The sequence below is a fragment of the Mandrillus leucophaeus genome, unplaced genomic scaffold (genome assembly GCF_000951045.1).
Source record: "Mandrillus leucophaeus isolate KB7577 unplaced genomic scaffold, Mleu.le_1.0 Scaffold341, whole genome shotgun sequence".
In the NCBI taxonomy this organism is placed as follows: Eukaryota; Metazoa; Chordata; class Mammalia; order Primates; family Cercopithecidae; genus Mandrillus; species Mandrillus leucophaeus.
Genome location: NW_012103599.1, coordinates 640,738 through 654,547, shown reverse-complemented (window position 1 = coordinate 654,547; position 13,810 = coordinate 640,738). Strand labels below are relative to the sequence as shown.

The 13,810-nt window shown below is 49.2% G+C and overlaps 1 protein-coding gene across 1 annotated transcript in view; it reads right to left on the bottom strand.

Annotated features, from left to right (window-relative positions):
* Positions 1–3,311: 3,311 nt before the first annotated feature.
* The window catches only part of INADL (InaD-like (Drosophila)), a 475,627-nt gene continuing 465,128 nt past the window's right edge, over positions 3,312–13,810 (bottom strand). Inside the window, 1 exon segment of the mRNA XM_011988948.1 lies at positions 3,312–4,149. Coding sequence (XP_011844338.1) covers positions 4,039–4,149 — 111 coding nt within the window. The 3' untranslated portion in view covers positions 3,312–4,038.

The following is a 13,810-nucleotide window of genomic DNA, read 5'->3' as shown; positions in this document are numbered from 1 at the left end:
AGTAGAGACGAGGTTTCGCCATGTTGGCTAGGCTGGTCTCGAACTCCTGACCTCAGGTGATCCATCTGACGCCTCACAAAGTGCTGGGATTGCAGGTGTGAGCTGCCGCACCCAGACTGCTGTTCCTTTTCTGCCTGAATGCCCTGGCCACTTCCACCTAAGGCAGGAACTCATTCTCCAAACTCACTTCCAATGTGAGGTTCTCCTGCCTCTCTTGGGAGGATGGGTTCCACACCCTTTTTTTCTTTTTTTGAGACAGAGTCTCGTTCTGTCACCCAGGCTGGAGTGTAGTGGTGCGGTCTTGGCTCACAGCAACCTCCGCCTCCCAGGTTCAATCAATTCTCCTAGTCTCAGCCTCCTGAGTAGCTGGGATTACAGGCGTCTGCCACCACATCCAGCTAATTTTTGTATTTTTATAGAGACGAGGTTTCACCATGTTGGCCAGGCTGGTCTCGAACTCCTGACCTCAGGTGATCCACCTGCCTCGGCCTCCCAAAGTGCTGGAATTACAGGCGTGAGTCACCGTGCCCAGCCTCCACATCCTTTTCTGTGCTTCCCCTGCACTGAGTCCAAATTTCCATTTCGGCACTGACTATATCATATTGTAATTACTTTGCCATCCATTTCCTCTACCAGACTATGACCTCTTTGTCTTAGTCATCTGAGCCTTCCCAGCACCATGTGTGATGCTTGTCAGAAACTCAGGATCATGACTGTGTAAATGAGAACTGAAATCCAGGAGAGAAGAGAGAAACCAAGGTGAAGCAAAATGGAGAAAGAAAATCTGTTTCAAGTGTAAAATTTAGCTTTTCAAAGCTTCATCCAGTGTGGAAGTCTTCTCTCTCAGAAACAACACGGCTAAAAATTAAATTACCTATGTGGGTTCCCAGTAATTTAATCTTAATGAAACCTTAGGTGATGCCAATTTCTTATTCCCAAATGCTATTGCTCAAAAGGCAGAAACCCAGACCCTGTCTTATTTATGATAGGTAATTCACATTTGTGTACTGGCAGCATCCTTTGTTTTGTGGCAACATGCATGTCTGAGAGGCAAAGTCATCTCTCATAAACTCAGCCATTCATGTACTTAGAGAAATTTGCAAAATGGGGACACAAGCGATCTTTGAATATATTGTTCTATTTAACTAGAATATTCTTCCTCTTCAATTTCGCTGGGTTTATTAAAGGGTTTTCAGCTGGTTCACACTGTTACCAGTTGTTTGTTGATGTACTTACTGGTTGTTTACAGCAGACATCCATAGTTACTGCTGATGATCTATGCTATATAAATTGTTAACTGATTTTTTGTTTGTTTGTTTTTGTTTTTTGAGATGGAGTTCCGCTCTTGTTGCCCAGGCTGGAGTGCAATGGCATGATCTCAGCTCACTGCGACCTCCACCTCCTGGGTTCAAGTGATTCTCCTGCCTCAGCCTCCCAAGTAGCTGGGATTACAGGCATGCGCCACCATGCCCGGCTAATTTTGTATTTTTAGTAGAGATGGGGTTTCTCCATGTTGGTTAGGCTGGTCTTGAACTCCTGACCTCAGGTGATCTGTCTGCCTCGGCCTCCCAAAGTGCTGGGATTACAGGCGTGAGCCACCACGCCCGGCCTTGTTAACTGTTTTTAACTGTTCTGTTTGTCTTTACATTTTTTTATAAACACAGAGTCTGACTATGTTGCCCAGGCCTTGGCCTCTCAAAGTGCTGGGATTACAGGAGTGAGCCACCCCACTTAACTATTTTGAATGCCACCTGCTTATTCCAAATTTTTTTCTTTTTTTTTGAGACAGGGTCTTGTTCTGTCTCCTAGGCTGGAGTACAGTGGAACAATCACAGCCCATTGCAGCCTCAAACTCCTGGGTTCAAGTGATCCTCCCGCCTCAGCCTCTTGAGTAGCTGGGACTACAAGCATGCACCACTATGCCTGGCTCCAGGCAGGCTCCAGTTCTCTTAAGCTTAAGCATTAGCTTCTCCAAACTACACTCCTTCATTGAGTTATGCCCCATATCCATGGTTTCACAGGACCCTCTCTCAATGAATTTAGCTCTCCTACAGTTATCTTTTATAACCATGGATTTATGGGTCTGTTTTTCCACTTCTCTGGCAGCTCTTTGGGGACTGGGGCAGAATCTTTACTTACATTTCTAAGTTTGCATCCTCAGGACCTAGCACTTGTATCTAAGCGTCTGGCCTTAGAATGGTGCTCAATAAATATCTGTTGAGATACTGATGAATTGTCCCCTATAGCTGAATGATTACGACGTTATGAATAAGGCTCTACTTTTCCCCACTTCGTGGCCTTACAGGCACTCTCAGTAACAGCTCACTGGCCGGATACAAATTCGATTCGTGCTTCTTTTTTCAAACACAGCCTCCATTTCCAAAGATACTGGAATGGGAACCTAGATGCCCAAAGCCATTGTTTTAGAGCTACCTCCTGCGGCCCCAAATCATTAAAGACCCTTATAATTGTGCCTATTTATACTCAGGGACGTGTTTTCAGGGGAAGAGGAGGAGTGTGGCTCTACTCCTCAACTGGCAACATCAGATGGAATTTGCCTCCATTGATCTCACAATATCATGACATTTTCAACCAATTAGTTTAAATTTACTTTCATATAGACTAGTAAAAAAAAGAAAAAATCCCAATGTTTGTTATGAGTGATTTTAAAATTCCTTTAAGCTTGTTGTTCCCAGCCTGCCAGAGGCCATGGAATTATAGCAAAGGAATTAAGATTACAAGGGGATCTCTGTGTTTCCACAGACACATCAAAGGATGCTAAACGTACACTGTACTTCCTATAAAGGTCCTGTTTTTTTGCTTTTTTTGTTTTTTTTAAGGAAAAGGCCACCATAATTTGAAAAATGTAATATTTCTATGTTTTGTTATATTTTTATGGCAGGCATGTATTACTTTTATAACGAGAAAAAGGTAGAATGAGCTTAATTTAATATTCTTTCCTCAATAAAAATAAACTCAAAGATGTCATTTAGGTGGGGAACTATGAGGAAAAACTTGGATGGGCTATGACCATGAGATCCTTCAAATGAACCATCCAGATCTGTCAACAAACATTTATTAAGCACCTACTAGTGACCAGGCACTGCTGGTACCTGCGAGGAATAGCTTTAGGCAGCATTCTCAAAGTGTAGATCCTTTGCCCACCTGTAGCAGAATCACTCTGGGAAACTTGTTAACATCAGGTTTCTGGAATCCACCATAGACCACCTAGTCAGAATTTTGGGATGTGGCCTGGGGAATTAGCATCTTTAAACATGCTACCTAGATTACTCTTTTTTTTTTTCGAGATGGAGTTTTCCTCTTATTGCCCAGGCTGGAGTTCAGTGGTGCAATCTTGGCTCACTGCAGCCTCTGCCTCCTGGGTTCAAGCAATTCTCCTGCCTCAGCCTCCTGAGTAGCTGGGATTACAGGCACCCGCTACTACGCCTGGCTAATTTTTTATATTTTTAATAGAGACAGGGTTTCACATGTTGGCCAGGCTGGTCTCGAACTCTTGACCTCAGGTGATCCACCCGCCTCGGCTTCCCAAAATGCAGGCATTACAGGCGTGAGCCACTGTGCCCGGCCCTTAGATTACTCTTATGTACATTCTAGTTTGAGAAACCCTGCTTTAATGAATGACTTTAACTGCAATGACTGGTTTTAATGAAACATGTCAGCAAGTATAACAACAAGATTTCATCTCAGAACAAGATTTTAGCCTAGAAGTTCAGGAAACATGGCTCCTTGCACAATAAAGCAGGGTGCACTTGGGCTATACATCTGTGGTTTCTTAGGGAAGCAGGCATAGGCACTGTGTCAAAGTGACCAGGTGCAGCATGTGCACAGGCCCTGCAACAATGGTCTTTCAAGAACTCATATGGTGGAATTAAGCCTTGTGAGAAATAAGGATTCCCTAGAATTTAGAAAAAGTCATGGGCGCTTTGGCCTCCTCTCCTTTAGAGTGCACTTGAGTATCTGGAAAAGTTCTTTTGAGCTTTGCCCACATGCATAATAGGCCCTCTGCATCTGAAATACTCACTCTGTGTCTTCTGGATGGTGCTCAGCAGTGGGTGAACCAAGGTGGTAGCCTGTAGACATGTTTTCAAGCTGAGCTGCTATGGCACTTATGTTGGTATCTGCTACAACCTGGGGAAAAAGTGAAAACAAGGTATTTTATTATAAGGAAGGGTAGAATTAGAGAAACCATGCTATATCCAAGGGTCAGTTCTCAATCCTGATCTTATCCAACTTATCTGGACAATTTGACACAATGGACTATTCTCTCTTTCAGACTTTTTTTTTTTTTTTTTTTAAGACAGGGTCTCACTCTGTTGCTCAGGCTGGAGTGCAGTGATATGATTTCAACTCACTGTAGCCTTGACTTCCCAGGCTCAAGTGATCGTCCCACCTCAGCCTCCCACGTAGCTGGGACCACAGGCATGCACCACCAGGCCCGGCTAATTTTTTTTTTTTGAGATAGAGTTTCACTCTTGTCACCTGGGCTGGAGTGCAGTGGTGCGATCTTGGCTCACTGCAAGCTCTGCCTCCCGGGTTCAAGTGATTCTCCTGACTGAGCCACCTGAGTAGCTGGGATTACAGGCACCCTACACCACGCCCGGCTAATTTTTTTTTTTTGAGATAGAGTTTCACTCTTGTCACCTGGGCTGGAGTGCAGTGGTGCGATCTTGGCTCACTGCAAGCTCTGCCTCCCGGGTTCAAGTGATTCTCCTGACTGAGCCACCTGAGTAGCTGGGATTACAGGCACCCTACACCACGCCCGGCTAATTTTTTTTTTTTGAGATAGAGTTTCACTCTTGTCACCTGGGCTGGAGTGCAGTGGTGCGATCTTGGCTCACTGCAAGCTCTGCCTCCCGGGTTCAAGTGATTCTCCTGACTGAGCCACCTGAGTAGCTGGGATTACAGGCACCCTACACCACGCCCGGCTAATTTTTTTTTTTTGAGATAGAGTTTCACTCTTGTCACCTGGGCTGGAGTGCAGTGGTGCGATCTTGGCTCACTGCAAGCTCTGCCTCCCGGGTTCAAGTGATTCTCCTGACTGAGCCACCTGAGTAGCTGGGATTACAGGCACCCTACACCACGCCCGGCTAATTTTTTTTTTTTGAGATAGAGTTTCACTCTTGTCACCTGGGCTGGAGTGCAGTGGTGCGATCTTGGCTCACTGCAAGCTCTGCCTCCCGGGTTCAAGTGATTCTCCTGACTGAGCCACCTGAGTAGCTGGGATTACAGGCACCCTACACCACGCCCGGCTAATTTTTTTTTTTTGAGATAGAGTTTCACTCTTGTCACCTGGGCTGGAGTGCAGTGGTGCGATCTTGGCTCACTGCAAGCTCTGCCTCCCGGGTTCAAGTGATTCTCCTGACTGAGCCACCTGAGTAGCTGGGATTACAGGCACCCTACACCACGCCCGGCTAATTTTTTTTTTTTGAGATAGAGTTTCACTCTTGTCACCTGGGCTGGAGTGCAGTGGTGCGATCTTGGCTCACTGCAAGCTCTGCCTCCCGGGTTCAAGTGATTCTCCTGACTGAGCCACCTGAGTAGCTGGGATTACAGGCACCCTACACCACGCCCGGCTAATTTTTTTTTTTTGAGATAGAGTTTCACTCTTGTCACCTGGGCTGGAGTGCAGTGGTGCGATCTTGGCTCACTGCAAGCTCTGCCTCCCGGGTTCAAGTGATTCTCCTGACTGAGCCACCTGAGTAGCTGGGATTACAGGCACCCTACACCACGCCCGGCTAATTTTTTTTTTTTGAGATAGAGTTTCACTCTTGTCACCTGGGCTGGAGTGCAGTGGTGCGATCTTGGCTCACTGCAAGCTCTGCCTCCCGGGTTCAAGTGATTCTCCTGACTGAGCCACCTGAGTAGCTGGGATTACAGGCACCCTACACCACGCCCGGCTAATTTTTTTTTTTTGAGATAGAGTTTCACTCTTGTCACCTGGGCTGGAGTGCAGTGGTGCGATCTTGGCTCACTGCAAGCTCTGCCTCCCGGGTTCAAGTGATTCTCCTGACTGAGCCACCTGAGTAGCTGGGATTACAGGCACCCTACACCACGCCCGGCTAATTTTTTTTTTTTGAGATAGAGTTTCACTCTTGTCACCTGGGCTGGAGTGCAGTGGTGCGATCTTGGCTCACTGCAAGCTCTGCCTCCCGGGTTCAAGTGATTCTCCTGACTGAGCCACCTGAGTAGCTGGGATTACAGGCACCCTACACCACGCCCGGCTAATTTTTTTTTTTTGAGATAGAGTTTCACTCTTGTCACCTGGGCTGGAGTGCAGTGGTGCGATCTTGGCTCACTGCAAGCTCTGCCTCCCGGGTTCAAGTGATTCTCCTGACTGAGCCACCTGAGTAGCTGGGATTACAGGCACCCTACACCACGCCCGGCTAATTTTTTTTTTTTGAGATAGAGTTTCACTCTTGTCACCTGGGCTGGAGTGCAGTGGTGCGATCTTGGCTCACTGCAAGCTCTGCCTCCCGGGTTCAAGTGATTCTCCTGACTGAGCCACCTGAGTAGCTGGGATTACAGGCACCCTACACCACGCCCGGCTAATTTTTTTTTTTTGAGATAGAGTTTCACTCTTGTCACCTGGGCTGGAGTGCAGTGGTGCGATCTTGGCTCACTGCAAGCTCTGCCTCCCGGGTTCAAGTGATTCTCCTGACTGAGCCACCTGAGTAGCTGGGATTACAGGCACCCTACACCACGCCCGGCTAATTTTTTTTTTTTGAGATAGAGTTTCACTCTTGTCACCTGGGCTGGAGTGCAGTGGTGCGATCTTGGCTCACTGCAAGCTCTGCCTCCCGGGTTCAAGTGATTCTCCTGACTGAGCCACCTGAGTAGCTGGGATTACAGGCACCCTACACCACGCCCGGCTAATTTTTTTTTTTTGAGATAGAGTTTCACTCTTGTCACCTGGGCTGGAGTGCAGTGGTGCGATCTTGGCTCACTGCAAGCTCTGCCTCCCGGGTTCAAGTGATTCTCCTGACTGAGCCACCTGAGTAGCTGGGATTACAGGCACCCTACACCACGCCCGGCTAATTTTTTTTTTTTGAGATAGAGTTTCACTCTTGTCACCTGGGCTGGAGTGCAGTGGTGCGATCTTGGCTCACTGCAAGCTCTGCCTCCCGGGTTCAAGTGATTCTCCTGACTGAGCCACCTGAGTAGCTGGGATTACAGGCACCCTACACCACGCCCGGCTAATTTTTTTTTTTTGAGATAGAGTTTCACTCTTGTCACCTGGGCTGGAGTGCAGTGGTGCGATCTTGGCTCACTGCAAGCTCTGCCTCCCGGGTTCAAGTGATTCTCCTGACTGAGCCACCTGAGTAGCTGGGATTACAGGCACCCTACACCACGCCCGGCTAATTTTTTTTTTTTGAGATAGAGTTTCACTCTTGTCACCTGGGCTGGAGTGCAGTGGTGCGATCTTGGCTCACTGCAAGCTCTGCCTCCCGGGTTCAAGTGATTCTCCTGACTGAGCCACCTGAGTAGCTGGGATTACAGGCACCCTACACCACGCCCGGCTAATTTTTTTTTTTTGAGATAGAGTTTCACTCTTGTCACCTGGGCTGGAGTGCAGTGGTGCGATCTTGGCTCACTGCAAGCTCTGCCTCCCGGGTTCAAGTGATTCTCCTGACTGAGCCACCTGAGTAGCTGGGATTACAGGCACCCTACACCACGCCCGGCTAATTTTTTTTTTTTGAGATAGAGTTTCACTCTTGTCACCTGGGCTGGAGTGCAGTGGTGCGATCTTGGCTCACTGCAAGCTCTGCCTCCCGGGTTCAAGTGATTCTCCTGACTGAGCCACCTGAGTAGCTGGGATTACAGGCACCCTACACCACGCCCGGCTAATTTTTTTTTTTTGAGATAGAGTTTCACTCTTGTCACCTGGGCTGGAGTGCAGTGGTGCGATCTTGGCTCACTGCAAGCTCTGCCTCCCGGGTTCAAGTGATTCTCCTGACTGAGCCACCTGAGTAGCTGGGATTACAGGCACCCTACACCACGCCCGGCTAATTTTTTTTTTTTGAGATAGAGTTTCACTCTTGTCACCTGGGCTGGAGTGCAGTGGTGCGATCTTGGCTCACTGCAAGCTCTGCCTCCCGGGTTCAAGTGATTCTCCTGACTGAGCCACCTGAGTAGCTGGGATTACAGGCACCCTACACCACGCCCGGCTAATTTTTTTTTTTTGAGATAGAGTTTCACTCTTGTCACCTGGGCTGGAGTGCAGTGGTGCGATCTTGGCTCACTGCAAGCTCTGCCTCCCGGGTTCAAGTGATTCTCCTGACTGAGCCACCTGAGTAGCTGGGATTACAGGCACCCTACACCACGCCCGGCTAATTTTTTTTTTTTGAGATAGAGTTTCACTCTTGTCACCTGGGCTGGAGTGCAGTGGTGCGATCTTGGCTCACTGCAAGCTCTGCCTCCCGGGTTCAAGTGATTCTCCTGACTGAGCCACCTGAGTAGCTGGGATTACAGGCACCCTACACCACGCCCGGCTAATTTTTTTTTTTTGAGATAGAGTTTCACTCTTGTCACCTGGGCTGGAGTGCAGTGGTGCGATCTTGGCTCACTGCAAGCTCTGCCTCCCGGGTTCAAGTGATTCTCCTGACTGAGCCACCTGAGTAGCTGGGATTACAGGCACCCTACACCACGCCCGGCTAATTTTTTTTTTTTGAGATAGAGTTTCACTCTTGTCACCTGGGCTGGAGTGCAGTGGTGCGATCTTGGCTCACTGCAAGCTCTGCCTCCCGGGTTCAAGTGATTCTCCTGACTGAGCCACCTGAGTAGCTGGGATTACAGGCACCCTACACCACGCCCGGCTAATTTTTTTTTTTTGAGATAGAGTTTCACTCTTGTCACCTGGGCTGGAGTGCAGTGGTGCGATCTTGGCTCACTGCAAGCTCTGCCTCCCGGGTTCAAGTGATTCTCCTGACTGAGCCACCTGAGTAGCTGGGATTACAGGCACCCTACACCACGCCCGGCTAATTTTTTTTTTTTGAGATAGAGTTTCACTCTTGTCACCTGGGCTGGAGTGCAGTGGTGCGATCTTGGCTCACTGCAAGCTCTGCCTCCCGGGTTCAAGTGATTCTCCTGACTGAGCCACCTGAGTAGCTGGGATTACAGGCACCCTACACCACGCCCGGCTAATTTTTTTTTTTTGAGATAGAGTTTCACTCTTGTCACCTGGGCTGGAGTGCAGTGGTGCGATCTTGGCTCACTGCAAGCTCTGCCTCCCGGGTTCAAGTGATTCTCCTGACTGAGCCACCTGAGTAGCTGGGATTACAGGCACCCTACACCACGCCCGGCTAATTTTTTTTTTTTGAGATAGAGTTTCACTCTTGTCACCTGGGCTGGAGTGCAGTGGTGCGATCTTGGCTCACTGCAAGCTCTGCCTCCCGGGTTCAAGTGATTCTCCTGACTGAGCCACCTGAGTAGCTGGGATTACAGGCACCCTACACCACGCCCGGCTAATTTTTTTTTTTTGAGATAGAGTTTCACTCTTGTCACCTGGGCTGGAGTGCAGTGGTGCGATCTTGGCTCACTGCAAGCTCTGCCTCCCGGGTTCAAGTGATTCTCCTGACTGAGCCACCTGAGTAGCTGGGATTACAGGCACCCTACACCACGCCCGGCTAATTTTTTTTTTTTGAGATAGAGTTTCACTCTTGTCACCTGGGCTGGAGTGCAGTGGTGCGATCTTGGCTCACTGCAAGCTCTGCCTCCCGGGTTCAAGTGATTCTCCTGACTGAGCCACCTGAGTAGCTGGGATTACAGGCACCCTACACCACGCCCGGCTAATTTTTTTTTTTTGAGATAGAGTTTCACTCTTGTCACCTGGGCTGGAGTGCAGTGGTGCGATCTTGGCTCACTGCAAGCTCTGCCTCCCGGGTTCAAGTGATTCTCCTGACTGAGCCACCTGAGTAGCTGGGATTACAGGCACCCTACACCACGCCCGGCTAATTTTTTTTTTTTGAGATAGAGTTTCACTCTTGTCACCTGGGCTGGAGTGCAGTGGTGCGATCTTGGCTCACTGCAAGCTCTGCCTCCCGGGTTCAAGTGATTCTCCTGACTGAGCCACCTGAGTAGCTGGGATTACAGGCACCCTACACCACGCCCGGCTAATTTTTTTTTTTTGAGATAGAGTTTCACTCTTGTCACCTGGGCTGGAGTGCAGTGGTGCGATCTTGGCTCACTGCAAGCTCTGCCTCCCGGGTTCAAGTGATTCTCCTGACTGAGCCACCTGAGTAGCTGGGATTACAGGCACCCTACACCACGCCCGGCTAATTTTTTTTTTTTGAGATAGAGTTTCACTCTTGTCACCTGGGCTGGAGTGCAGTGGTGCGATCTTGGCTCACTGCAAGCTCTGCCTCCCGGGTTCAAGTGATTCTCCTGACTGAGCCACCTGAGTAGCTGGGATTACAGGCACCCTACACCACGCCCGGCTAATTTTTTTTTTTTGAGATAGAGTTTCACTCTTGTCACCTGGGCTGGAGTGCAGTGGTGCGATCTTGGCTCACTGCAAGCTCTGCCTCCCGGGTTCAAGTGATTCTCCTGACTGAGCCACCTGAGTAGCTGGGATTACAGGCACCCTACACCACGCCCGGCTAATTTTTTTTTTTTGAGATAGAGTTTCACTCTTGTCACCTGGGCTGGAGTGCAGTGGTGCGATCTTGGCTCACTGCAAGCTCTGCCTCCCGGGTTCAAGTGATTCTCCTGACTGAGCCACCTGAGTAGCTGGGATTACAGGCACCCTACACCACGCCCGGCTAATTTTTTTTTTTTGAGATAGAGTTTCACTCTTGTCACCTGGGCTGGAGTGCAGTGGTGCGATCTTGGCTCACTGCAAGCTCTGCCTCCCGGGTTCAAGTGATTCTCCTGACTGAGCCACCTGAGTAGCTGGGATTACAGGCACCCTACACCACGCCCGGCTAATTTTTTTTTTTTGAGATAGAGTTTCACTCTTGTCACCTGGGCTGGAGTGCAGTGGTGCGATCTTGGCTCACTGCAAGCTCTGCCTCCCGGGTTCAAGTGATTCTCCTGACTGAGCCACCTGAGTAGCTGGGATTACAGGCACCCTACACCACGCCCGGCTAATTTTTTTTTTTTGAGATAGAGTTTCACTCTTGTCACCTGGGCTGGAGTGCAGTGGTGCGATCTTGGCTCACTGCAAGCTCTGCCTCCCGGGTTCAAGTGATTCTCCTGACTGAGCCACCTGAGTAGCTGGGATTACAGGCACCCTACACCACGCCCGGCTAATTTTTTTTTTTTGAGATAGAGTTTCACTCTTGTCACCTGGGCTGGAGTGCAGTGGTGCGATCTTGGCTCACTGCAAGCTCTGCCTCCCGGGTTCAAGTGATTCTCCTGACTGAGCCACCTGAGTAGCTGGGATTACAGGCACCCTACACCACGCCCGGCTAATTTTTTTTTTTTGAGATAGAGTTTCACTCTTGTCACCTGGGCTGGAGTGCAGTGGTGCGATCTTGGCTCACTGCAAGCTCTGCCTCCCGGGTTCAAGTGATTCTCCTGACTGAGCCACCTGAGTAGCTGGGATTACAGGCACCCTACACCACGCCCGGCTAATTTTTTTTTTTTGAGATAGAGTTTCACTCTTGTCACCTGGGCTGGAGTGCAGTGGTGCGATCTTGGCTCACTGCAAGCTCTGCCTCCCGGGTTCAAGTGATTCTCCTGACTGAGCCACCTGAGTAGCTGGGATTACAGGCACCCTACACCACGCCCGGCTAATTTTTTTTTTTTGAGATAGAGTTTCACTCTTGTCACCTGGGCTGGAGTGCAGTGGTGCGATCTTGGCTCACTGCAAGCTCTGCCTCCCGGGTTCAAGTGATTCTCCTGACTGAGCCACCTGAGTAGCTGGGATTACAGGCACCCTACACCACGCCCGGCTAATTTTTTTTTTTTGAGATAGAGTTTCACTCTTGTCACCTGGGCTGGAGTGCAGTGGTGCGATCTTGGCTCACTGCAAGCTCTGCCTCCCGGGTTCAAGTGATTCTCCTGACTGAGCCACCTGAGTAGCTGGGATTACAGGCACCCTACACCACGCCCGGCTAATTTTTTTTTTTTGAGATAGAGTTTCACTCTTGTCACCTGGGCTGGAGTGCAGTGGTGCGATCTTGGCTCACTGCAAGCTCTGCCTCCCGGGTTCAAGTGATTCTCCTGACTGAGCCACCTGAGTAGCTGGGATTACAGGCACCCTACACCACGCCCGGCTAATTTTTTTTTTTTGAGATAGAGTTTCACTCTTGTCACCTGGGCTGGAGTGCAGTGGTGCGATCTTGGCTCACTGCAAGCTCTGCCTCCCGGGTTCAAGTGATTCTCCTGACTGAGCCACCTGAGTAGCTGGGATTACAGGCACCCTACACCACGCCCGGCTAATTTTTTTTTTTTGAGATAGAGTTTCACTCTTGTCACCTGGGCTGGAGTGCAGTGGTGCGATCTTGGCTCACTGCAAGCTCTGCCTCCCGGGTTCAAGTGATTCTCCTGACTGAGCCTCCTGAGTAACTGGGATTACAGACACCCGCCACCATGCCTGACTAATTTTTTTTTTTTTTTCAGACGGAGTCTCGCTCTGTCACCAGGCTAGAGTGCAGTGGCACGATCTTGGCTCACTATAACCTCCGCCTCCTGGATTCAAGCGATTCTCCTGCCTCAACCTCCCGAGTAGCTGGGACTACAGGCAGACGCCACCACGCCTGGCTAATTTCTGTATTTTTAGTAGAGACGGGGTTTCACCACGTTGGCCAGGATCGTCTCCATCTCTTGACCTCGTGATCCACCTGCCTTGGCCTCCCAAAGTGCTGGATTACAGGTGTGAGCCACCGTGCATGGCCTAATTTTTATATTTTTAGTAGAGACGGGGTTTCACCATATTGGCCAGGCTGGTCTCAAACTCCTGACCTCAGGTGATCCGCCCACCTTGGCCTCCCAAAGTGCTGGGATTATAGGCGTGAGTCACCATGCCCGGCCCTGGCTAATTTTTTTGTATTTGTAGAGATGGAGATTTTGCCATGTTGCTCAGGCTGGTCTCCCACATCTGAGCTCAAGTAATCTGCCCACCTTGGTATCCCAAAGTGTTGGAATTATAAGCATGTGCCCCTGCGCCCAGCCTTAAACTATTTTCTTCATTTCTTCGTTTGGCTTCCATGACACCACAATTCATTAGTTTATTTTCCACCACTTCTGGCCATTCCTTTTATCATTCAAACCTCTAACTGAGGGCCACAGGGCTTAGTCCTTGAGCTTCTTATCTTTTCCATTAAACATATTATCCCATCCCATTGTCTCCCATTCCATCCCATCCCATATCCCATTCCATCCATCTCATGAATGTAAATACCATTTAAGTGATGATAATCCCTGAATCTGTATCTCTAGCTCCAATGCTTACCTAACACCAGATCCATATATCCAGTTGGTGACTGGATATATGGATCTAGTTGTCACTGGGTCCATAGACATCTATGGGACATCTCCAGGAATCTCAAAGCTAACATGTCTAAAATGGAGCCTTTGCTCCCTGCAACCTTTGCTCCTAGAGCCTTCTTCATCTTGGGCAACTGCAACTTGATTTTTCCAGTTTCAAGGATGGTGTCATCCTTGGCTCATCTCTGTCTCTTACAACCCACATTCCATCCTCATGAAATTCTTTTCTTTTTTTGAGATGGAGTCTCGCTCTGTCGCCCAGGCTGGAGTGTAGTGGCGGGATCTCGGCTCACTGCAAGCTCCGCCTCCCGGGTTCAAGCCATTCTCCTGCCTCAGCCTCCTGAGTAGCTGGGACTACAGG